At 40.3% G+C, this 27580-nt stretch overlaps 1 protein-coding gene across 1 annotated transcript in view; it reads left to right on the top strand.

Annotated features, from left to right (window-relative positions):
- Positions 1 to 27580, top strand: part of anxa5a (annexin A5a) — a 55710-nt gene that overhangs the window by 22152 nt on the left and 5978 nt on the right. Inside the window, exons 6-13 of the mRNA XM_050042517.1 lie at positions 3889 to 4002; positions 10766 to 10856; positions 12532 to 12611; positions 12967 to 13017; positions 16525 to 16618; positions 21150 to 21245; positions 21433 to 21491; positions 22646 to 22768. Of these exons, the coding sequence (XP_049898474.1) occupies positions 3889 to 4002; positions 10766 to 10856; positions 12532 to 12611; positions 12967 to 13017; positions 16525 to 16618; positions 21150 to 21245; positions 21433 to 21491; positions 22646 to 22768 (708 nt within the window). The remainder of the gene's footprint in view (positions 1 to 3888; positions 4003 to 10765; positions 10857 to 12531; positions 12612 to 12966; positions 13018 to 16524; positions 16619 to 21149; positions 21246 to 21432; positions 21492 to 22645; positions 22769 to 27580) is intronic.

Here is a 27580-nt window from a genome sequence, read left to right as displayed (position 1 = left end):
GTTTAGGCACAAAAACCACTTGATTAGAGTTAGGAAAAGATCATGGTGTGGGTTAAAATGAAAAAGAAAGTGACAAACACATAAGCCGTGAGCCTGCTCCGCCTCAAGCCTTTCCCAGCTGACCCAGAGCCGGTCGTGGCGCACCATCAAGGTAGAAATATGCCCGCTGGGGACCGTCGGACTAATGGTATGTCGGACCAATGAGCTGTCAGACCAATGACATGGACCCATGTGAACCAGGCATAATATGCATTGATGTGTGACAATGTTTAGCTTACCATCACATACATTTCATAATTCTCTGCCTTGGTTCGTCTCTCTCTTCATGTATGCCAGCTAGCTAAAATTATGTTTGAATAGGGTTTGAATCTGATGCTAGGCAAGTGGGGCAAGAAAAAAAAACATTATCATGGGTTTGGAAATTATATTCATGAAAATGTGTGGAAACCCTGAATGTAAACACCTGCAGTAGCATGGAAGCTAGAAAATGTTTTTGGTGCCTGCGCCAGGTGAGCAACTCCACTGAAATGAAAAGGCGCCACCTTGGCATCCGGTGTTAAGTTGTTATTAAAACCTGTGTCGAAAACATACCACATTTTTCTGTCATTCAGAATCAAGAAGCAAGAGTTGACATTTTGTATTAACATTCAACAGTCACACAGACAGGGTTTCATAGAAGACGAAGCCGGAAGGCCAATTTCCTATCGTCTCTGTGGACCAGAGTGCACTGCAGTCAGTTATAAGAGACCTGGGCATTTTACGCTCTCCTGCTCCCACTGTCAAGTTATTTTCTGACCACCTGTGGATTGAAGGCGTCAAGTTCATTTGCCTTTTGTAGAGGTTATTGAAAAGCAAATGTAAGTGCTGCCTGAAGTATAAATAGATGAGGCAGTTTGAGAGGAAAAGGTCAGAAAAATCACTCAGTAACTCCTGGAAAACCCTGAATATTGCTGTGTTTATCAAAATGAGAATATTCTTCTATTCATGTCATAAAATAGAATGTTTGCAAGAGACACTTCCGTAAATCGCTCATTTGCAATAACATTTGAAATGAGAACTGGTGCCAAAAAGTAAAGAGACGAACTGATGTTTCTTGCAGACTTCATGCTCTTATTTCTTTGCCGCCAGTTTAATTTTTCTATTACCCACAGTGCATCATTTCTGCTCTGCAATGCACCTTTTGACAAACCTTTTATGGGATTTTAATTTGAAATGAAAACAAGGTTGTTGCGTGAAGAGAGAGATTGATTATGTAATCTAGAAATAAGGAGATTTTCTGTTAGAGGTCTCACATTTTGAGCTGTTATAAAGATGAGTGTTTGACGGTACACTGAACCGGCCAAGCACAGGAGATGGGTGTTATGTATACACACACACACACACACACACACACACACAGGTTATTACTCACTCTTTTCACCAACATTATTTAGGTTGTGCTCCCAGCAACGCCCAAATATGTGATACAGAAATCAATAAAGTCATCTGTGAGTAATATGTGCGGTTTGATTAGCTGGTAGTTTCAGGAAACATTGCAAAGTAAATATATTTTTCTTTTCTGTGGATACATTTCTTATGATTATCCTCATTCCTCAGCAATGCAGTGAGATGTCACTTAGGTCATCATATCTCTGACTCCGGGAATCTAAATGCTCTCTTTATATTGTAACACTTATTTATTATTATAATTTCAGGGTAATCTCCATTTCTGAGATCCCTAAAGTGTCCATTTCCCTGTCACTGTGCTGTTATAATTGTTATGGTTCATGCATTTAAAGTGGAAAAAGAAACGTTTTTTGCTTTAACTTATGAAGTTTATGTTAATTGCACAATATAATGGCCATTAGAATAATGACACCATCGTCTGTAAGCCTCACTTTCACTGTGCAGTTTTGTCTGCCACTTGGTACGATCTCCCAGGAAGACGAAGGCTCGATTTACAGCACAAAGGAAGTGTATCGACCACTGAGCAACCAAAGCAGAGGAAAGCTGGTTGGCACTTTTATGTTCCCCAAGGCAAACCGAACCAACCAGTCCTAGCCAGTCAGAGGGAAAGTAGGGCTCGTCATGCCCTCAACATCCTGGAATAAAAAACTTCCCAGAGTGGGAACCTGCAGGGCTGAAAAATTAAGCCAACACAGGAGTGCCAAAAAGCTCCAGAAGCCAGTCAATCCCCATAGACCCCCATGTTAAAATGCCCAAGCTTACAGCAGATGAATTTTGGCAACTCCTGGGGTTTGGACACAGTTGTCTCCCTGTCCTTTATCACCCAAACTGGTCTGCAGTCCATTGCAATCCATTTTTGAGGGATCTAGTTAGTCAGTCACAGGTAGACTTACTCAGCTTGCGTCTGAATGCCTGGTTGAGTGTGGCTTGACGAGGTTGACTGCTAGTGCTAGCATCAGAGTCTGTGCTAGCTTGGATGTCAGGGTTCGCTGCTAAATGCTTTGTGTTGAGGTGATATTTCAGGCTTGAAGTACCCAGATGGTACAGAAATTCCTTACTGCAGAAATTGCAGAGAACTGTGTTCCTATCAACAGTTCCATCTGGGCGTTTTTTTTTTTAATGTAAATGTTCAATTCATGGAGCTAAGCAGCGTAATTTTGTCTGCCTCCATCATGTGACAAAGCCACTGTGAACTTCAATGACACACCAGATCAAAGGGCAACATGGAACGCAATTAATCAGCGTTGATTTTTAATGATTTTAATATAGGTGTCTGTGGGGATTGATTCGCCTCTGGAGCCAGCCTCAAGTGGCCATTCAAGGAACTGCAGTTTTGTCACTTCAGCGCTGGCTTCATTTTTCAGCCTGTGACAAACTGTCTACAAGGCATCACCACAGATCCTCTGCAGCACCACCCTCTTGCCCAAATATAGTCACCTTGTGGCCTTTCTGGCTCCAAAAATCCAAAATGCTAAACTTGACGGTACAAAACATAAGTTCACAAACCAATGGGTGATGTCACGTTAGCTATGTCCATTTTTTTTATACAGTCTATGCTTTTCCTCGGTAGCTATCAGTAGCTATCCTCAGTCACCAGAGAGAATCAGTGTTAGTTCTTTGAAGTTACTGCCCACAGTTGTGAAAATGGCAGGTGGTGGAACAACCCAAGTACCTGTGGAAAACAAAATACAGTGTTTCCTGTGTTTGTGGTTGCTAGGCTCTTTCGAAAAACACAATGCAATCTGTTTGTCTTTGCATCAGTGGCACCAACAATAAATTCGTGAGCTTCATGGTTACGACATGGGGAGTAGTGTATAGAATAGGCTTGGCATCCAAATGCGTAAGTCATTAGAGCACCAGTGCTAAGCAATGGCAACATGGACGCCACTGTCGGCATCTAGAAGTAAACCAGGCTAACAACTTAGCGCGCTAGAGAGCAGGTCATGTATGCAGGAAATGCAAAGGCATAATGACAGAGGGAAAAGATGAGGAACATCAACATCTTCTTCAGAGATATTGTAAAATTACAAAAACAAAAATCCTCTGAATGACTCAAATTACAAAATATTAACTTACCATCCACTGAAAACTGACCATCCATGGACTCCACTGTTTCTGAAAACGTCAGTCAACACATCACAACTCGTGAACTTGGAACTCTGAGACAGTTTTTACTGAAGAGGTTGTGGATAGCACAACAAAGAGGTGTTCATATGCACTCTTATCATGAACAAAGTAAACAGGACTCCATTTAGGAGTGGGGGAGTTGTCTGTTTCTATTTTAAGGGCCGTTGTTTGGATGGAGATAAAAGCACCAGATAACTAATTAGTTCTGTTTCTTTAATGATGCGGCATTTAAATGATGCAAAGTTTGGTTCAATACAAACACAATTATGACTGTATTTGCTCCTCTCGTCATTAATCTTCTCTTCCCCACATCAGGACTTGGTCAGCGCTCTGAAATCAGAGCTTGGTGGGCTGTTTGAGAGTCTGATCGTGGCCCTGATGACCCCATCTACCTTATATGATGCTTCCCAACTGCACAAGGCTCTCAAGGTAACTGATGACACTCTCCTCAGAAGCTCCACTTTTTTATTTGCAGATCGCACATCATATATGCAAATGAGTGGAAACCCTCAGACGATACAGTTTATTCGATGGTATTAGTGCACAGATGTTCCAACATCTGACGCCGAAACACTCCACTGAGCATTAAACCTTTTTCACGACGCTCACTCCAACTCGTCATAGCAGGAAAGCAGTGACGACGGCTCCCTTCTATTTAAGCTTTGCCAGTAGATCAGCATGCACAATAACAGAGGCCCTGGCACCGGCTCACATAAATGGAACTCAGCCATTACTGATGTTATCAGTTTCACATGTGATCGACAAGTTAAAATGTCTGCCATGAGAAAAGCCTGGTTCATGTTGATTTGGTATTAAAAGATGTCAGAATGGTTTATAGTCATGCACAGTAAAACTACAGTAGCTTACTCAGTAGTTTAAAGTGTCATAGATGTATGGATGTAAAATTTTAAGGTACTTGTACTGAAGTATGTCCATTCTATGCAACTTAATACTTCTGTTCCACTTAATTTCAGAGAGATATATTTTACTATTTACTCCACTACATGTATTTGATGCTTACAAGTATTGTTTACTTTGAACATAGAACAAGATCAGGTCAAAACCTAGTACATGACTGGACCGTATATGAAATAGTAGAGGGCTTTTAATTTGAAACATGGGCTTTTAATTTGAAACAGGAAGAAGCAGCAACAGCAATGGCCCTGTTGTTATGGTTCAGCCCCAAAAAATCATGTAAATATGTGATGAGTTAAAGAATAATAGCCATAACCTGTTAAAAAGCCTGAGAAGTTTGTGACTTTTAATAGTATAAGGGTTAAAACACACATGACCGTGATTAAAATCATTAAACTGGATAAAATGGGTGAGTGGTAAGAGGTTGTTCATATTACATTGGTTACTTTATTCTTAGTTCATTAATTTAAGATGTAAAAGTGTTTCTGTGCTCTACAAGATGGTCTAAGCTAAGATCCTGAGACCGATTGTTTCTGTCTCCGCCCACATACCAGAGTAACTGGTGTTTTTTTTCTCACTAGAGTAACGTTTTCATTAAGGGAGCCTCACCTCACTCTTGTGATTCTTATTACCTGTTTCTCAGGTATGTTGTTGTTGTTAAAGAGAGTTAAACATGACTGTAATTACTCGCTAACATTTCAAGAGTTTCCCAGAGAATCTGTGTGACATTTTGTGTAAATTGTGACCTAGCATGTACACATATTGTGGTGTATTTTGCACTTTTATTAGTAATGTGTTTTCACACACTTAAGTGACTTTTGTAAAAGTTTTTTGAGCCAAAGACGTTTTGTTAAGTAATATTTGAGAAAGCAGAGATTTATGTCTCAGGTAAGTCCTGCATATTGTAGCTGAAAAAGTGATGTGTACTCTCTACACAATGTTTATCCTGTACTTCTCTGTGTGTATTTTTTGAAGCATTGATTGGAGAAACGTTCTTGCTGAGGAAACATCACCTCATGCTCGTGATTCTTATATCCCCGTTTTCAGGGGTGCAACAAATGCAAGTTAAAATGAAGAACAATACACTTCGACACAGTCACACAGCAGAAGGGAGCTGCTTTCTCTAGAGCTGTATTCACAAATCATTTAACACAACCTTCTCCTCTTCAGCTCCAGTCGGTGATGAAAATGATATGGAGCAGAACTATACTGCTAATCTAGTCAGATGAATTAAAATATGTAAAATAGTCTTCATATTGATGAACATTAAAATGCTCTTAAATGTATTAGTTGGCGATAAAAGCAGAATGATACCTGAGCCTCTACCAGGGGTCTGGGAGTTTGAGGGTTCAGTATCTTAGCTGTTCCTAGGACTGCACCTCTGGAGTCACTCTCCCAGTTTGTGGGTCACAGCCCCCAGTGCTCCCATAACTGCTGGCACCACTGTTGCCTTTACTCCCCACATCTTTTCTAGCTCCTCTTTCAGCCCTTGGTATTTTTCGAGCTTCTTGTGTTCCTTTGTCGTGATGTTGCTGTTGCTTGGGATTGCTACATTTTGGATATATAAAATCTATATACACTATATACACCTTTCAATTATACAGATACTCTATGTCCTTACAATGAGTGTTTTTCCCATGCTCTCGTTCTTAAGAGGCTTCTTATTATGGTGGCTGATGCAAAAATGGCCTCATTTAGATCCAGTGTTTGGTTTGTCCGTTCTGGGCTAATGTAGAAACATGGCGGTGCAATATGGACGATCTTGGTAGACGAGGACCTGCTCCCTATGTAAATATAAACAGCTTGTTCCAAGGTAATAATGACATAATCCTTATTTAGTCTTGATTTTTGGTGATTATACACAAAAGAAAACAAACTTTTTATATGATATTTTATTTCTGTCATGTAAGATATCCCCTTACATCCTACACACTGGATCTTTAGATAGGCCACGCTAGACACAAGGGTTTCAAGGTAACCGATGACAGTCTCCTCAGATGCTCCACTTCTTTTTGCCGACTGCAGGTCCTTTATGCAAATTAGTGGAAACCCTCAGACGATACAGCTTTTTCAGTGGTGTTAATGCACAGATGTTCCAACATCTGACGTTGAAACGCTCTACTGAGCATTTTTTACACAGCACTCACTTCAATTTGTCATAGCAGGAAAACAGTGAAACCTCTAGTTAACCAACCAACTAGCTAAACCTCCACAAATCAATCAATTTAATATTATTAAAATAATACCTATATTTTAATGTCATTAGTTTACTGTATAGTTTATTCTCACAGCTCTAATCAAGCCTGTCTCCAGCAGCAGGTTGTGGCTGCTTTTAGCTAAAAAGCTCTGATAAACCTGCTGTATGGCAACAAAATTAGCACCTAGCCGATGAACAAAATGGAGCATTTAGCAGCTAAATAGTCAGATATTTTTGTTCAGAAGTTGTCGTAGACCGAACCAGAGTTAAAATGAGGTTAAGTATTTGACTTTCTCAGGTGTCCAGAAATGTGACTCTAACCTCTTGAGACCTGAACTTTTGTTTGGTATGTATTTATAATTTGTCCAAGCTATTTGAGATCAGTAGGACCCGATACGTAAATAAAAACTCAACATTGTCAACGATGATAAAGTCCCAATGTCTTCAAACGAGTACTTCCTAATTAACAGTGTCTTAGCTTGTTACTGTTGCTAAAATTGGTCAAATTTGTTGCCATATCAAACTATAAACATTATTAATCATAAATAAACAAGTTTCAACCATCAGGTTTTGGACCGTGTCCACATGTGTGTCAGGATCAGCTGCAGACTGACTTGGCAGAGATGGCTGCCATCTTGTTTTAGATGGATTAGTGTATTGTGCTCCTACTACCACTAGATGGCACAAAAAGTGTCCACGAATGAGGACAACAGGTCTAAGTTAAGTAAAATAAAGTATAAGGGTCAGTTAAACCCAAGATGTGACGTCCTCATATGAGGACACAGGGTCTCAGGAGGCTAATGTTGCTCTGTGTCTGCTGGATGTGTAAGTAGGCAGGATGTTTGCTAACATGTTAGCCATCGCAACCTTATAGTTTCAGGTTTATATGTTGAGTTGTAACTACATGTTGTGAAGTTGTGTCAAATCAATCAAGTAAAACCATTATAATCTGATGATTTCATCATTTTGGAAAAGATAAAACAATTATTAACATCTCCACCAGACGTAAGGGTCGTGCATTTGGTCATGTGTTCATGCGTGTGTCTCACAAACTACTGGACAAATCAGCCTAATATTTTGTGTGTACATATATGACTGTATGCTGAAGGGCCTCTCATGTTTGTGGAGATTCACAGTTGTTGAAAAACCTGTTTTATTGACTGTTTTATATCTTCATTGACTCCTCACTCCTCTTAACCGTCCAGCAGGGGCCACAGTTCCTTAACACAGTACACTGCAAAAGCCTAGAGTGAGGGACATGTCTGGAAATCTTCTCAAAAAAACATGAAGCTTTGGGCTGAAGACACACCAAGCAGTGTTGGCCTGCGGCGAGCTGCCATGCAATGTCTATGCAATGCTGCTGCCATATGATTTTGCGGTGAAGTGTGGTCAAACTAAAAGTTGGGGGTAGTTAAACTTTTAGCTGCGTGTTGCAGGCAGAGAAACCCCACAGCCAGTCCTGTAACTCCTGTGACATGTTGACCTATGTTACACACATTTTCTTTTCGCCTGAGACACAGCCTGGCTTTATGCCAGAAATCTGTTCATTTTAATCCAAACCATGATTTTTTCCCCAAAACTTAACCAGAAAATCTCTTTCTGGCAGAAAGCCCTGTTGGCAAACTCCTCCCAGCAACATGGCGATCTGCTCTGACGGCTGCAGACAGAACATGGCTGCCTGGCAGAGATCTGCACTCTTCTAATTTTATTAGCACTGAACAGCTACAGCTTGTCGTTAGGTGTTGATAGCATGAAACTGAAAAAGATGGTTATAATTGTTGAAAATTCAGAATAATGGCAAAGACAAAAACCACAAAATTTGACGCACAAAAGATCCATTGTATTAATCTGACAGGTATGAAGCTGTGTGGGGTTGACATGGCAGGTTTGTTTTGTTTTGTTTTTTGCGTTGTCAGAAAATTGCCATTAATTGTGAACTGCTCAAGGTCAAATCGTCTTTTTGTAATAACTGCTTAAAAAAAGACGTTTTTGTTTTGTTTCCTGTTTGTGTGTTTGTTGTCGTTGATCCAAACAAGAGTGACTCAGTGAACATTTACAGCACTGTGCTGAAAAGTATTTTGTGTTTGTAGAATGAAACAAGCCAGCAGTGCAGTGTACAGTTTCTGCAGCCAAAATCAGGTTGAAATTTGCATAAGGAAAAACCAGCTGGAGCCATATTACCATGTGCACCAAGCATTCAGTTCCTCAGAATGAGAATCATTTTTAGTCAGCAAGTATGTGTTCTTGCATTGCTCTCAGGTACTTACACAGAAATAGACATAACAGCCAGAAACAAGGACAACAAAATTTGACGAATTAAGGTAAAGAACAGACAGGAGGTCTGTCATGTTGAAAGGTTTATTAGCAGATAGCCGGGGGTCCAACACAAAACATACAACACACTTCATTACAATGGACACAATCACAACATAAAACATACATACATACATACATAGCTCTCATTTACTGACCCACCCCCACATCATCCCCATAAGCCCACAATACCTGCACATAAGGAAAGAGATGCATGTGCCACAATAATAATAAGGAAGTCATGACCATCAGAAACAGTAACATGATGTTTTAATGAAGGATGATACGTTTTAAAAGAGGAGCAGTGAGTTAATTGTTCTTCTGTTGATGGGCAAATTATTCCAGTCAGGGGGAGCTTTGAATTTAAAGGTGCGTCTGGCAATTTCTTTGTTAGCTTTGGGAACTAACACGTAGGGTTGTTGAGTGTCTAAGTGAGTATGAGGATATATATGGTGTCAGGTATTGTTTTAAATAAGATGGATGATTAAAGTGGATACATTTGAAAATGCACTGGAGCCAGTGGTAGTGTCTTTGAAAGCACGGTCTCACTCCGAAGAAAAAAGGCGTCCTTTAACATCGGCGTGATATGTGGAGACAAGGCGGGGGGACAGGGGCGAAAGTTAAGGCAGCAAAAATCCAACTAGGATGGGCTGGAGAGATGATGGATGGGTCCAACAAACCTCGACTTTCACCTGAGAGAGCGGTGTTCATGTCCCGTAAGACTCTAAGCCCAACCACGTTATTTTTTCCTAAACCTAACCACTGCCTGTTGTTGCCTAAACCTAATCATGTGTGTTTGTTGTTTAAGGATAAAAAACATCAAGTCGCAGTGTTTTACTGATGTAGTGCATTTATTGAAGTACTTTTGCTCCATAATGAAAATAATTTCCCACATGGCGTCATTTTCTCTGTGCTTCAAAGTGTATCCAAGGTCAGAGGTTAAGGCTGGTTTTTATTAGAGCTGCTCTTTAGGGATATAAACCTGTCTTATATTTTCTTTGGGACTTTTCGCATGACACGTTTTGTCCTTGGTTCCCAGTGTAGGTTGTAACAGAACAGTGTTGTGTATTAGAGCTCTAATGTGGCTTTAATCAATAAAGACGTCACACTAAAGGAGACGTAAAAAAAGAGAGCACATATATAATGTATTGGTGCTAGAGGCTGATCTATTACCCAAGTTATTTTATAGTTATATGAAGTATTAATGCTCCAGGTATTGTATTCTTTGAAGCATCTTATAGTTACCACCTGCTGCTTTTTATGTCACACTATTTGAAGGAAAGAAAATAGATTTTAGTAAAACTCCTGAACCCTCTAAGTTACAAATGATTTTTTTTTTTTTTTGGTGTTCATTATTCTTTCATCACATTTTCTTTTGTATTACCGCTGCGAATGAAATGTTCAATCAAAGTGAAGGCAAAGCATTCAGGACTTGGCCTCGACATTCCCATCACACCTACCGCTCCATTTGTTTGGCACGTCAGACATTTTTTCGCCAGAGGGTTAATTAGAGCAAAGAGAGGAAATTTTGCTTTAAAGACTGAACCTCAAATCTGAACTTCAACTGAGGTCGTTCATTCTCTAATTGCAGACCCGTCACAGTGTTGTGCTGACAAATTACACTTATTTTCTTCAACTGTTTTTTGTAGACATTTTCACAGCTTTTGTTTATTGTAATCACAAAAATTGCTCTTTTTATTGACCGTAAGACGGGATAAATTGAGAACGCACAAATCCATGGTGTCTCATATTGACTTTGGTTCCCAGGGTGCTGGGACTGATGACGACGTGCTGATTGAGATCCTGGCCTCCAGGACCGACGAGCAGATTAAAGACATTGTCAAAGCATACAAGAAAGGTGAGTTACTCAGCTCAGTTCAGAGAGGTACAAAAGCAGGTAAACATGTTTGCTGTTATTGGTGAGTTAGACTCTTTGTATCTGTGTAATGTGACCAAGTGTTTAAAGAGCGACTTAACATCAGTTGAAGATCATCAGTTGTTTTTACCGACCTCCAATGGTTTAACTTCTCACCTTGATGCAGTGATGTATAAATGTACTCCAAGCAAACACTTAAAAGGTGCGGGGTGCCTAGCGAATGATTCAGATTGCCACCTAGAACTACTCCTGTGTTCAAAAAAGAACTCACATTTGCTATTGGCTATATGCCCTCAAAAATACAAACCCATCTCCATCATGATTTTCTTTTTTCTTTTCTCTCTTTTCTTTTTTCATAAAATAGTCAGTAGCAATCTATATCAAAATGACATACTTCTACTACTTCTACATGCTTATCCTGAATGAATAGTCACTCATTCTGTAGCAAGAAACGGCACTTCAAAATAAAAGCTCTCTGCAGGAAATTCCTTGTACTTCGAAATAAAATGTGCTTTTAATAATCTTGACACGTTCCTGAGTTGCTTGTGGAACATTCAGAATGGACCACGACCCACCAGTTGGGAACCACTGAACTGAAGTATACTAATACACAAAAAGCATATATTTACCCTCAACAGCCTAAATCAATATTATTGCCCAATGTCAGCTGGGATAGGCTCCAGTCCCCCCACGACCCCTAACAGGATAAGCTGTTAGTGGCAGAACCTTTGTGTCTGGACAGTAATTAAGTATTTAAGACAGTGTTAAGGATGTGACTTGTCCTCAGCTTTAAAGATGTTGTATGTAACTCTGGAGAAACATAGCTGAATGTTGAGTTTCATTCCCAGGTCATTGAGTACCAGTGATTTGCAGTTGGTGGATACGTCCAACTACCGACCCAAAGCGTCGGTATTTGACGACATGGAAATGAGACTTTTAAGGCCTTTGCACACTCAGTCCGTTATTTTTCTGATGCTTTTATTTTTAAATTCGTCATCCGTTAAGCACAGACACCTTGCACACTGATTCCGATGCGTTTTATTGTTCTAGTCCTCCTTTGCCTCTCTCCACTGGAGTTACCTATCTGATCATTTGAGACCAACTTTCATTCAGGGGGGAAAGTTATTGTTTCATAGGATCAAAACAACTACCTGAGCTATAAAGTGGATACACTTTCAAAAAGCTTGACACAATTTAAAATGTTTTTTCTGTATTATAGTATCTATAATGTTTTCTCCAGTGAGCAGAAGGTGTAGAAGACTAATTTCCCTGGTGCACTATGTCTGTTTACAGTCTTTGGTGTCCCACTGTAACATGGAGGAGTTCTGTCATTAGTGTAATGAATACTGTACTTCTCGTAACATGTGTGTCACTGTTACGATGTTTCTCACATATCAGCATCAAATTGCATCAAACTGCAGTGGAAAATAGTGTGTGACAACAAAGGCACCGAGGGCCAAAGGGAAAAAGGACAGTTTATTTGATCTGGACAAAAGAGAAGGCCACGCTGTCCATTAGCCGCCTAATCAAATCTCTCCTGTCGGAGATCCTCCTGCAGGACGAAGGACGGCCCACTAGGGTCGATTGCAACCACAAGTGACTGTTGTGAGCAGCAAGTGTAAACAATCTTTTGCTCCTCTTCTCCTCTTTCTTCCAGAGTTCAGCAGTAAGCTGGAGAAGGATATCTGCGGTGACACCTCGGGGCACTATCAGAAGCTGCTGGTGATCCTCGTGCAGGTAGAGGGAGAGAGTGGCTGCTGGAGAGACTTGTGTTTCCTGATAATAAGAGCCGCTGTTGATGCCATTACAGTCATGAGGGGTTTAGGTGTGGGCTTGGGGAGGGGAGCAGGGATGATTGCACAGCAACACAGTTGGTGTCTCAAATGTGTTTTGGTCTACAGCATGAAATGTAATATTCATGCTTATGGGCAGACAATGTAATCTTCAGGGATTACCTGGGTTGAGAGAGGCTCTGAGCTCACTGTCTTTCCATCCACACTGACCTGATTTTTCTCTCTGTTTGTCCATCTGTGTGTCTGTCCTCCTACCTGTCTGTCTCCCCGCGTTGCTCGTCATCTGTCCGGCTGTGAAGGGGAGCAGGGAGGAGGGAGTAGATGAGGAGAAGATCGAGAAAGACGCAAAGGTGAGAAGCAAGAACATGAGAAAACATGTCTTGTGTTGATGTCTGAAAATTTCTACCACTCTCAACAACACTTTGTTTATTTGACATCATAAGGTACTCGTTACTTTGCAGATTCAGAGTAAGAATTCAAAAATATAATCAACAAATAAAATATGATATATTATTAAAAGATAAGTGAGAGGAAATAACTCTCCACACCAGCAGACAGCAGGTGTTTGTAATTGTCATTCAAAATGGGAAACTGGAAGACCGTCTTGACGCTAGTTAGCCAGTTAGCACATCAACAACTCAATCCAGTGTTGAAAGAACAGAGGATATTTACTGTGTACCACTGAACAATAACAAACCATCACAAAACGTTTCTGCTAAAGACAAATAATCTTACCGTATGTAACAAGTTTGTTTTGGTATCAGTCCTTTTTTTTTTCTAGCTGTTTGTTTACTTTCCTCACTTCAGTTTCTCTTCTTGTGCGCTGAGCTGAACTGCCAATCAGAGTTATTTCATTTCCTGACGCGTTCTGTCATCACTGTCACCGATTCAACATGCTGAATAACCCAAAAAAAGCTGACGTGGTGCTCGAAGCACAAAAAAATACATTTGAAAAACTCAACAGCAATGTCTCTTTCCAGAAATCACGACCTGGTTATGTGACAGCTCAAGATGTTAACATTAATGGCGTCCTTCTCAGCTGAGCTAGCTCAGTTGTGCTAGGTGCAGTAGATGCACGCTTTCTTCTGCAGGTGTAGTTTGATAGAAAAAAATAGTTCCTACATGAAACTGCTCACAACAAGGTCTGTGGATCATCTTAGGTAACGGGGGCATACTTTCTGGAAAGAGACATTGATGTTGAGTTTTGTCAAATGTATTTTTTTTGTGCTTTGAGCACCACAAGCTGAGTGCCACCTAGTTCCATCATATTGGAGAGAAGTCAGACATCTCCAAGGCTAATATCTCCAACACTCGGCAACTCACACCAAAACAATCTAGACTGATAAATGGAACCAGATGTATGAGGAAAAATATGTACCTTTGATTGCGGGGTGAATTGTCCCTTTGATACGTTTGTACTTTTACTTAAGTAAAGGACATGAACTTGTGACTTTAACTTGTAACAGAGTATTTACTCTGTTGTATTCTCATCTGAGTACTTCTTCCACCACTGCTGGTGTCTCTGCTGGTTGCCTGGCAACTGTTCTCAGTTGAGAAATAGTCCGTCACATAATCCCCCCATTTAAAAGAATGAGCTGGTGGCGCAAATGTGAAAAATATAACCTTGAGACCTTTTGAAACAGCTGTGGTTTCACTGTTTACAACTAAAAGAAATTAATGTGATAAAAGTTCAGTGGTAATGGGGCGTCGGTGGCTTAGTGGTAGAGCAGGCGCCCCATGTACAAGGTTGTGGCCACAGCGGCCCGGCTTCGAGTCCAGCCTGTGGCTCTTTGCTGCATGTCACTCCCTCTCTCTCTCCCCCTTTCACGCTTCACTGTCCTGTCCATTAAAGGCAAAAAATGCCCTAAAAAATATCTTTAAAAAAAAAAAAAAGTTCAGTGGTAATAAAATTCAACATGGATGGTTTCTGTGGTACAGAGCATATTTCACCTAATTGTTTTTTAAATGTCAGGATGTTAAAGATGTGATCATATTTGTGAGCAGTGGAGCTAAAGGCCAAGAAAGAACAGTCAATAAGATAAGTTAATTAAAGGATATTAACCTTTGGGAATGGAACATCTTGTTTCCTGTAGATAACTAATAATAATTGATATTGAGCTGTGAACTGGGATCTAATAATGACAAAGTAATCCTACATGTATCTGAATGTACAATTGTCAAGATACAAGTCCTGCGTGACTTGTGATAACACTTCTGCCGAAGTGTTAAACTGTTCTCTTATAAACAGTAGTGGAACATTCTCAGATCCTTTACTTAAAGGTATGCTATGGAGGAATTTACAGCTGTTTGTAAACTGTATCACCAGGGACACTAAGGTTGAGGCCAATGCTGCATTAGCTGTTGCATTTTCTCGGTACCATGTCCATGATTTTCGTGCTACTACCTGGTCACTACATTTGAATAAAGTTCCAACTTCACCTGCTTGCTGTGCTCAGGACTGTCCTAAACACAGCAACATAAGAAGAAAACTAGAATTTCTGCCTTGTGGTTGTATGCCTTCGTCAACATGTTAAGTTGCAGTTGCAATTTACATCCATGTCTGTGCTAACATGGATACTTCACGCACTGAAGATCTATACAATTAGCATAGTTTCAAGGTGGACACCCAAGATTAGAGTCACCAATTCAGTGTCTGACCAAATGTCTCCCCTTCTGTTCCTGAGTTATGATGTTGAATAATGGCCAGAAAAATGTTTTTGCAGAACATTATAGTGTCAAACTGAAGTTGACCTTTGACCATTTGGTTATTAAACATCATCACTTCAACATTTTATCCTGTTAGACATTTATGTGAAATTTTGTCATAATTAGCGTATGAATTCCTGAGTTATGGCCAAAACAAAAACCATGTTTCGTGAGCACACATTCACCTTGACTTTCGACCACCAAACTTTAATCAGTTCCTTCGTCAGTCCAAGCTGACATTTGTGCCAAATTTGTTCAAATTCCGTCAAGGCCTTCTTGAGATATTGTGATCACGATGTGGGATGGACGCAAGTTCACAGTGACCTTGACCTTTGACCACCAAATTCGAATCAGTTCAGCCTTGAGTCCAAGAGGATGTTTGTGCCACATTTGAAGAAATTCTCTAAAGATGTTCTGGAGACACTGCGTTCACTGTAATTTGACGGAGAAGGTCACATTGTCCTTGACCTTTGATCACCAAGTGCTAATCAAATCATCCTTGACTCAAAGTGGATGTTTGTGCCACATTTGAAGAAACTCCTTCAAGATGTTCTTGAGATAATGCGTTCACAAGAATGGGATGTACGAGCGGATGACTTGACAACGTAATGCCTCCGGCTGCAGCTTTCGCCAGTGCAGAGGGCAAACAAATACACCGCCACACACCTAGTGGGTCATAAGTGATGATTGTATTTGTTTGAGTCTGTACATTGGTTTTTAGGAAAATCTTGCATAGTATACCTTTAAATAAAAGTAAAAATACTACAGTCTTAAAGTACCACAAAAAGACTACAAATAAGTAGTACAAGAATTATTAGCAAAATATAATTCAAGTATCAAAAGTAGGACTCATAACAGATTGTAAATTTATCATTTGAGCGAATTAAAGCTTCATCATCTGAACAACAGGAGAGAAAAAACTTCCACAGAGCTGCAGGTGAAAGGACCTGAAATACAGAATTTCTCTCTAATAACAAAGACAAATGGAGACAAACAAAAGTTTCCTGTGTTGTTTTGGCTCAGTACAAGGTCCTACATCAGTGCTGTCAGTCCTGCTCTGCCTCTGTGTTCAAATAAGTCACGTCTACACAAGGTTTGCTCTGTGTGAGTATGTGTGAGTGTGACATGTCCAAGTGTGTTTGCTATTACAGGACTTGTATGCTGCTGGTGAGGGCAAGTTTGGCACAGATGAGGAAAAATTCATCACAATTCTTGGCAACAGGAGCGCAGAGCATCTCAGAAAGGGTGAGTTTGTTTGTGCCAGCTTATTTAAATGTTATCATGTGTAATTTGTCAGTCACCTGCTGAAGAGAGGAATATCAAAAGCTGCAACAGCATAGCTATGTTCTTTATTTTAACTAAATGATTAGGATGGCATTTAAAGGCTCACTTTCTGTTTAAGGAAATGTTCAACTCCAACAACTTTGTACATCCTGGAATTCAGTACATTTCTTTTACATGAAAGGGGAAAAAAGTAGTTGTTGTCCAAAGTTAACAACACAAAACTTGCCAAGAAAAGTGAGAGCACCAGAGTTTGTAGAGTTTATTAAAGTGTGATAAACAACAACCACGAGCTCGGCGGCAGTCTTGAGGGCAAAAATGTCTGGCTGCAACAGAGACTTGTTTCAGCTGGTTAGTGAGTCAGACTGAACACACAACTCACTAAAAAATTTAAGTAGCTGGACTTGAGCAGGGAGAAACAGGGCAGTTGATGGGTTAGATGAAGCTAAAGTGAAAGGGAACGTGATCGCAGACAAGAGTCGGCAACGAGTGGCTGATAGAAGAACTTCATATTAATTTACTGTCCTTCTGAATCAACAAGTCCTCATAAAACTTAACAAAATTTATTTTTCTAGTGTCTTCCAGAAGTACCTGTAACACCTCTGATCTGGCATCTGTGTGGCTACGATTATGCAACTCAAACCATGATAATATACTTCATTCATATTGTTTCTTTCAAAGCAAAGTTATAACGCGTTAGGGGCGGCTGAGGCTCAGGAGGTAGAGTGGGTAGTCCACTGATCAGAAGATCAGTGGTTCAGTCCGCGGCTCTTATAGTTGGAGTATCCTCAGGCAACGTACTGAACCCCAAACTGCCCCCGATAGCTTAGCTGTCGGTGTGTGGGTGCATGTGAATTTTTAAAAGATGTATGAGTGGTCAGAAGACTAGAAAGACTAGAAAGGTGCGATACAAATACTGTTAACCATTTATCAACATGCTTTACAATTCAATATAATTCAATTCAATTCAATAGAACTTTATCTATCCCAAAGGAAATTCGTGTGCCAGAGAATGCATCAAATTACAGTAACAGAGAGTACAATAACCACAATTTAACATTCACAACCAGAGCAACCAGTGGGTTTCCCGGGTCAGGGTCACTCTCTGGGCCCAGTTTTAAAAACAATACAGTATAAAATATCTGGACAAATATACAAGATAAAAAGCGTTCTCAAGGAGTAAAAGCAAAACCAGTGCCTAAAAGAGTAACAACAGGAGTACAATAAGTTCAGGAGTTACTAAAAATGAACTAAAATGGTGGAAAAAACAGACTGCGCCTGATAATGAATGTTATATTGAACATGATAAAACAATGGGAAGTAGTATTGCACATGATATTAAAGAATAATATTGCACAAGATATTGAAAAGTAGTAAAGTGCATCATAATAAGTAATAGTGCCCCTAATGTAGGTGAATATTGCTGTCAGTGTCTGTAGTTTCAACTCCCTACAGAAGGGGGAGGAGTTATACAGATTAATGGCCACAGGCAGATAATACCATGGGAGAAACTGAATAAAAGAAATACTTACTATGCAACTTATTATGTAACAGGTATGTTCAAACTTTATGTTTCTTTATGTGTCAAGTTTATGTTGTGACAACGCTGTGGTTCACATGTGGTTAGTTTTAAGCCCAAAAACCACCTGGTTTTGTTAAGAAAAGATCATATTTAGGCTTAAAATACCCGTTTTTGTCGCAACAAACACAGCTGGAAATGTCCTTAACTCTTGTTAAACAAGACTAGGTCAAAACAGTGGTGGCTGCTGGTCTTTCAAACAGGGGAAGCTCACTTTAAGTTTACATCATAAAATTTGTCATATTGTAGGGAGGCAGTAACTTATAAAAGGAACATTTAATTGAAGCTGTTTTTCAACCACTATAAAAGGAACATTTAATTGAAGCTGTTTTTCAACCACACTCATGCCATAGAACCACAGCAAAAAACACCTCAAAGATTTTCAGATGGGTTTAAACACCTGAACTGTGCTGGACAAATGGTGAAAATGAGCTATATCGGTTATGGAAATAAGGAACTCCGGGTGGCACTCACAAATATCTGCATGAGACTGAGCTCGAAATGCGACGATGCCGGTGTGTATTTCCAAAGCGCTGTCAATCACAAAGGGGTTCAGCCTTTTGGACAATTCCTCCAATTATCATGCATACACCGAGTGTCCTCTCCCGCCTACCGCTCCATTAGGTCCCAGGGAAGCTGAGCCTCCCTGGAAGTGACGATTTTGTCGCATTTATCCAATGACCGTCTCGCTTTGCTGCATGAAAAAAACCTGCTCAGCGCTGTCTCATAGGAATGCTTGGAGGCTCCACGTCCACCGTGCTGACATGAGAATGCATGACAGGGAGGTTGTGTTTGAAAACTGGTGATAAACAGCTGATGTTTGAACATCATAGTCATGATGTTAAACGCATCCTAGCGCACGTTTAATGCAATGTAAATTCTTATTTTAATGTAAATTCAATAGTGCATATTTGACCATTTCTTCTATGAAATTTTGGGGGAAGTTCAGCCTCCCTTGTTGTCTCAGAGCAATCGCCCCTGGTCAAAACCTAGTACATATGAAACGTACAAATGTAACATATCTGTGGTTTGCAGAAACAATGCCATTTTCTTCTGGCGACTGGGCTGTGGAACAGTAAAATAAACCAAAGACGACATATTTAAAAACAAAACAAAACACTGGGCTAATATAAATGAAAGGCTTTTTTTAAAGAGTTTCCTGTGATAGTTAAGTGAAACTAATATTGGCCAATGGTATGAGATGGGATGTAATAGTCTCTAGTTTGCTGACCCAATCATCCAACCTGACCTCCTCTTTGAAATAATTTACCACAGTATAACCACATCATGATGATACTGCTGCCTTTGTTACTTAGAGAAAAGGCCGACTCCTCTCCCGACCGCAGGATGCTGCTTGTCAGGAAAACATGAACAAAGCCTGTTGAGACTGCTGAAACAAACAACCTCCATCTCTTTTGCATTCACTTCAACAACTCTCCTGCCAGTCACTTGTTCATGAAGTATACATCTCACGGTGGTTCAGGAACATGGCGATGACCTCAATTTACTGTGATGTCCCGTCCCTGGGTCTAAACTCAGGGGAGCTTGTATAAAGTAAGGTGGGATGGCATGTTTGAGACATTAATAGGTCACTGCAATAAGCCCCATATACACATGCTTGTTTTATTCATCCATTCATTATATGGGACACTTGTGGTGAAGACACTTTAGATTGTGGCAGCAACATCCAAACAACTCAAAATTCACTCGTAGTTCATTTCTGTTTACGCTTAAGCTGTTTAATATGTGTCTAATCATCAAATGGTTGAATGAAAATGTGATGATTTTTCTTTTGAGTGATTATGATAAGGCAGATGCTGTCAGCACCCAGGTGTTCATGACCAACAGTGCTGTTTACACCCACGTTTAAATTCCTGGGCGTCCAAGCAACATTGAAATATGACATCAACATGTACGAGTCTATTTAGCTATTAAGCTAAAGTTTATGTACACAGTGTGCATTCAGCAGCTTTATACATCCTAACTGAAATAATACATCAGTTAAGTCTAAAATTATTCAGCCAGCACTGACTGACACAGCACAAACCCCAGTCTTCTGTGTAAAAGTCATGGGCTTCACCTACAGCCCCACTCATCTTACTCTCTCCATGGACTCTGTCACTCTTGATACTACATCACCTGACTTTCTGGCAGCACCTTTTTCTCATAAATTTACCACTTAAATCCCAGAGAACATCCAAGATTGACTAGTCCTAGTCCTAACCATGACATTTTTGCCATATCACCCTCTGACCCCAGCGCTACAACGTGATTAGTACTGGGAAATCACAGCATGCAGTGAGATCGATAACAAGTGGGGTGTAAATGGCTGAATAGCTGCAGTGTGACTATTCTCAACTGGGTGTACTCCGTTCTAATAGAGTGGATTCAGTACAATACTGTAGATTACTGAATATAAAATACAATGCAAAAAAAAAAAAAAAAACAGTAAAAAATTAGGGGTGGGCGCTGTGCTGCTGCCAGAGGAGCCGCTGACTGAGTTCCCTCTGTGTGCTGCTGCCAGAGGAGCCGCTGACTGAGTTCCCTCTGAGTGGTAAGTCACTAAAAGAGTCTGATAAGTCTGGGGCTGTTCATAAAACATTCAGGACGCCACAGTTTATTCCACACTGCTGAAGCTGCTCCTCTTTTTGGAACCACCTAAGAGTCGGTAATAATTTCGCTTTCAGCCATGCTTGTTGTTGCCGTGGGTAACAGTATGACGTCAACATGTCGACAAGTCGAAATATTGCCCTTATCACTATGAATTTTTTCATATGATATCAAAAATTAGTATTATCATGAGATGATATGTCACACCCCTTATAAAAATCATGTAGACAATAAAAAATTTAAAAACTACGCATTCAAAAAGTCATATTGTTTTTTTATGTTTTGTGGTTGTTTTGTTCCCTACAGTGTTCGATGTCTACAAGAAGATCTCTGGCTCTGATATCGAGGAGAGCGTCAAAGGAGAGACCACTGGAAATCTGGAGAACTTACTAGTGGCTGTTGGTAAGGCATGAGATTTATTAGGATGATACTTTAGTGAGACTCTCTCTGTTTTTTTCTCTTAAATACATGTTATAAAGGAGAAGATAACACTTGGCAGCAGAAATTGGTGCCAGTACAATGACAAAATATTAACATGGCAGAAATTCAATTTCACACTGAACCCTGACTTTGCCTTTTTGCTCCACAGTGAAATGTGTCAGGAGTGTCCCCGAGTTTTTCGCTGAAGGCCTGTACAGATCTATGAGGGTAGGTGTCATCGTCCCACAGTATCACACTGTTCTTCATATCCAATAAATGTGCTTTTCTCCAAGGCTTAAAGGGACAGTTCACTCCAAATCAAAAATACATATTTTTCTCCTACCTGTAGTGCTATTTATTAATCTAGATTGTTTCGGTGCGAGTTGCTTAGTGTTGAAGATATCGGCTGTAAAGATGTCTGCCTTCTCTCCAATATAATATAACTAGATGACACTCAGCTTGTGGTGCTCAAAGCGCCAATAAAATGCATTTGAAAAACTCAACAGCAATGTCTCTTTCCAGAAATCATGACCGGGTTACTCAAGATAATCCACAGACTTTGTTGTAGGCAGTTTCTTGTAGGAACTATTTTCTTTCTGCCGAACTACATCTGCTAACCATATCACAGTGCAGAAGGAAGCATTCATCTACTGATGGACAAGAGGCTAGTGACCCTATTTTGGTTATCACAACCTTAGTTTAAAGTATTTGATGTGTACTTTGATGTTTTACTTTGGTCCATGCCCCATCTGTTAACACTGAGGGGGCGGGGTCTATGACATATACTGCAGCCAGCCACCAGGGGGCGATCGAGATGTTGTGGCTTCAATTTTGGGGAGCTGTAATGTTGCCCATCTTTATATACAGTCTGTGGTTGACTGTGATTCATTACTGCACACGTCTCAAGAAAATTTCATGAGTCTACAAACTGATTTTCATATCATACAGAAATGAAGCTAACGGCTGCCTGGAATGGTCGTAAAAATACAACCACAAATCTGAATCTGTACAGCATGCATTAAAAAGTGATTATGAAATATGTAAAGTACATGATTTTTCAGTGAGGCTAAAACCTTTGAAATCACTGCAATGCTCCTTAAATAAGTATTCGCTGAAATTAAAGCTGGTTGAGTTTTGGAAGTGCAGATTTTCAAGTTGCAACATCTCCTTAATAAATTAAACTAATCACCTGTCTTACAGTAGCACTGTGCCGTATGAAATATGTCTGACGTTATGTCCACGGGTCTGAGGGATAGATATAACTGCAGCACCTGAGAGAAGTGAAAAGGAAGATGTTTGACACTTTTGTGGACTATAAAGCTGTGAGAAAATGTAATTTCATAGATTGTTAACCCCAGCCGCTGATTTACTTCCATGTTTAGCGTGCTGGAACTGATGACGACACCCTGATGAGAATAATGGTGTCGAGGAGCGAGGTGGACATGTTGGACATCAGAGCCAGCTTCAAAAAGAAGTATGGAGCGTCTCTTTACACCACCATCCAGGTACCGCTCACTCAGACAAACCACTCAGTGTTTCCGTTTCTTCATGACACATGCTAGATATAACCCTCCAGAAGAAAATGAATGTATTGATGTAAGACATGATGTCATTCTTGTCATCGTTTTGCCCCACTGATGCTCTAAAACATGCTCATCTATCCCGCTTCATGCTTTAAAACACCAGCTGGGTGTATTACGTTCATGCTGCTTATACGCCATTCATGTCGGTGCCGTGATGGGGTGGAGATTAGTGATTTGCTTTAAATGCCTTGTTCAGCGTGATGAGACTGAGATGATGCCTCTCTGCTTTTCACTCGAGCCAAAGTGAATTAATCTATTCTCCGGGGGCCAGATGTTCCTGCAGTGAGAGTTATTGCCATCCTCCTGCAGCAATGGCCAATACTGAATGGATAAATTAGACATTATGAAATAACCTTTAATATATCATTTAATATATATCTTTTACAGTTTTTTATTGCAATTATTACTTCAAATTGCTTCTTTTATCAAAAGTATTCATATTTCATAGTGGTATTTTTCCCAGTGACACTATTTCATATCACTTTTTATGACTTTTCATGCTAATAAACGACTCACAGCTGATATTTTGACCCGTCAGTCACAGGTGTAACTAATAACTTTAATTATGGCTGCACTCTGGTTATATTGCACTTCCATGGTGCGTGTAATGTGTTTGATGGCTAACTGTCATGGCTTACTGGCTCTTTGAAATGAGCCTAAGCCATAATTAATGTTATTAGTTTCACCTGTGCTCTTCCTGCTGTGACGACGCCGTGTTCTTGTTCATATAGGAGGTGCAATAATTACAAGTGTCTGACTTGTGAGTAGCATTTACATAAATTACAAAGCCACTAAAGTGCTTGAAAGAGCGATTTCAGCCTAAGTGTGTCATTTAAGGTATTTAACTCATATTTATTATGGATTTACTGAACAGGTTTAAGTGTCAATGCTGCCTCGACTTTGCATCCCTCATGATGTGAACGCAGCATGAAACAAAATGTCTGCTTTGAAAACAGGCTGAACCCAGATGTCCACCATCTGAAGTTGCAGACTGAGCCCTCGCTGGCTTCAGTCATACGTACTGCGACGTGATCATTGGCATCGCATACAATTTGTGAGGGCAGAGACTGTTATCTGCTTATAGACAGTATTCAAATCTGTTTCACTTGTTGCCGTCGAAATGTTCAAGCCACAGCTACAGTCATGAACAAGGTGATCGCTGCTGTCATTTAGGCTCTTTGTGTGACTGAACAAAATTATACTCATACATTTCTCTATAATACAGAGGCTACACACATTGAAATACAGGACTAGACTACGACTAAATGAATTGGGTATTACTCACATAAGAGGATCTTTTGTTGTTTGTGGGCCAGTTTTCTTAGCCTGTATATTTGGCAATTCTCCACAGACATCAGGTAGCGCTAGCCAGGAAGTTCTGTTGGCTTGTTTTAGATAATTGAGGAAGATTGTGATCAGTACATTCAGAAATAGATAATTGAGGAAGATTGTGATCAGTACATTCAGAAATACTCATTCCCAGTGTCAGAGCACACTCCGGCACAAATTTATCTATGGCTAAGCCATGCCCCCTCCACTCACTCGGACAAACTATCAACATTCAGTGACCGGCGCTATGGCAGGTGTCACAGTACACGGCATTTCGCAGGAGGCAATTGATGATTTTTGGGGACATAACGATCAGATGTCATTGAGAAGTAACCAAAAGGGCCTAAACTACGCATTGGAGGGATATATTCATCATTTTATTGTTGAGAAGGTCGATGAAAAGCTTAAATTACAAGCCAAAATTTACAGGTCACAGTGTACGCTTGTGAACCGCATCTGGTTGCCGTCACCATCAAAGACAACAAGTTAAAGTGCCACTGAAGTTAAGGTTTTTGGCTCAGAATATGAGAAAAGGATAACGGCCTTTTTACCATCTTTACCAAGAGTGTCTCTCCGTTAGTTTGGTGCTACAGTATTTACACTGAATCATTCAGCATAACGTTTGCCAACCTTTGTTATCTCTGCGATTACAGATAAGCTAATGAAGCTAAGCTCCAGAAGTTACGTTAGCTTAACTAGAGCCCTTTGGACAACAGCTAACAATGATGTACGATCACCAAAGTACAAAACTAGAACAAACAAGGTGACATGATGAACAACGCAGCTAGGAGCTAACATTAGGCTAACTTTAGCTAACATAAGCTAGAGATGTTAAAGATAACTTTATATTTCTTTCCAGCAAAGTGACAATATGTTGCCTCAAACACAATGTTGACTTACATTAGAACAGATGTAGACATCATTGTTAATCTTATTCACGTTGAGTTGATGTTGTGGTCTAACGTTACCACAATACTTTATCCAAAGGAGACACTTTTCTCGGTTGAGATGTGGTTTAAAGAGTAAAAAATACACCTCGTCGCCCAGCCTCTCAGGATACCTTGTGTCAGAGTTGCAAGTACCCCATGCACACCGTTTGACCATTTTTAAACTTCAAATCTCAGAAAAAGCTCTTAAAACCAAACAAAACTGACTTTCTGTGATGTATTTCAATGAACGTCCAGGCAGAGAATGTCCGAGTGTAGAATGGCTATACGCACTGTGATTGGCTCATCGTGTTTGAGGGCGGGACTAAGCCATAGGTCAGTTGGACCGTTTGTGATTTCAGAGCTCTGTCGTAATGCACCATTCGGTTATGCAGAGCACCACACTCTCAGAGTGGCAGAGCACAGTAGAGTAGAGCATCAGACTGAGTTTACAAACGCACCATGTCAGGTCACTCACTCTCCAGGACCGAGAGTGTTACTTGAATAAGTAAACACTGACCAACGGGACCAGACTGGCTGACCCGTATGCTCTCACTCAGTGGATGGATGATGTCACAGGAAGCCAATCTTACAAAGGAGGACGACACTTGAACGGTTTCCTCCAGTTTGTTTTGCTATGGAAGCTAACGTTAGCTAATGCGCTAAAAAATTAGCGTTACAGAGAAATCCAATATTCCTCTTAATACCTCCCCAGTTTCTGATGAGGTGGACATGATAACCCTTAATACACATAACGTTATTCATCCCTAAAACAGGAAATACTTTTCCCCTAACCTGATATGAAGTGTGCGCTGCACATGTGAGCATTTTTGATGATGGCCTCCGTCCAGTCCTTTCGTTTTATCACATTTAACCATAGTTGTCTTTGTTTGTTGAGCCATGAGATGTGTTTTGCCTCCAGCTAACAAACTGACATCATTGTGATGTCAGCCATAAAAGGGTCTATAGAGTATAGCCTGGTAAGACCATCCTGATGACGTGAGCTCAAGATTCTGTTTCACTCTCTGTATCAATCTGGACTCATAGCCACCCCAAATTTTAATTAACTGGAGTACTCGCCTTGACAAATTCCTTCAGCCAATCAACTTAACAAAACACTGGGGAACATCTTCATCATCATCAATGGAGCCAGTGGATAAATCAAGCTTTTGCCAAATTCAGTCGAAAGAACGGTGAAAGCATCTGTTCCTCCAAGACACTCTGCGAGCGTGTAATCTTGTTCTGTTACTCTACTAACATCAGAGTTAGTGGTGGTTGCTTCATGGGCCGCCATTACTGTTCTGTAAGCTGCGGCCTGCATTTCATCAACTGCAACACAGTCCCTGATTTACTGCTTATGTTGTCAACCATGGTGTAGATTCTTGATTGGATTTTGATTTGTAGAAAGTGTTCGGGGCAGCACTGAGACTGTTGAGCTCACATCATCAGGATGGTCTCACCAGGCTGTATAGGGTAGGCTGAAGTAATAAAATGCAGTCTGATCAGCTCTCTATAGCCTTTACCTCTACATATTTCTATATCATGATGTGGTTGAATATTATCTCTGGCCTACAGGGTTCAAGAAGTGTTTACCATAATTGCTTTACCCATGTTGCTTGGCAACTGAAAAAAGCTACAATGCCACGTTCATATTGTAATGAATTTTGGGTAATTAAATCAGTGAAGTCTCGTGAAGTCTGCACCCCAAACAAACTCTCTGGAAGTCTTCACATAGTGCACTCGAGGCCCCTTGTGGACTGGATGAATTGTGGATTTGGACAGCTCTCAGCACTCCCAGACTTCCCAGGAACGTGCCCACAAAGTCTGCGAGTCTGCAAGTGGAGTCTGGATATTTGGATTCAGTTTTTACTGATTCCTGCATCCTCGCCCTTCAGCCAATCTGACCCTTCAGGTTCATTAGCACAGTTGCCAGATACTTCCTGTTACAGCAAGCTACGAGAAAGAAACCTCTCATCTCATGAGCTTCATGTCATATAGTTTTGACCAAGATGAACGGGACACACACAAGACTGCATAAAATCCAGATAATTAAAAAGATAAAGAAGACAAACAAACAATAATAAAAAAGGATGAAAAAACAATACAAAAATAAAATTATGATTATATAATAATGATAAAAAAATACAGTAGCCATAAATAATAATAATAATAATAATAATAATAATGAAATATTAACAGGTTAGTTTAAAGCTAAAGTGCGTAACTTCTATTTCCTCCCAGCAGATAATGTGTTATTACAACTAATAAGCCGGCGGCACTTCCATGTACACAGAGTTACACTCGCCACACACGGTGTACACAGAGTAACACTCGCCAGTCGCCACACACCGTGTACACAGAGTAACACTCGCCAGTCGCCACACACCGTACACAGAGTAACACTCGCCAGTCACCACACACCGTACACAGAGTAACACTCGCCAGTCGCCACACACCGTACACATAGTAACACTCGCCA

The sequence above is a fragment of the Epinephelus moara genome, chromosome 4, assembly GCF_006386435.1.
Source record: "Epinephelus moara isolate mb chromosome 4, YSFRI_EMoa_1.0, whole genome shotgun sequence".
NCBI classification, from domain to species: Eukaryota; Metazoa; Chordata; class Actinopteri; order Perciformes; family Serranidae; genus Epinephelus; species Epinephelus moara.
The sequence above is the reverse complement of the archived record's forward strand: the minus strand, read 5'-3'. Positions and strand labels throughout refer to the sequence as shown.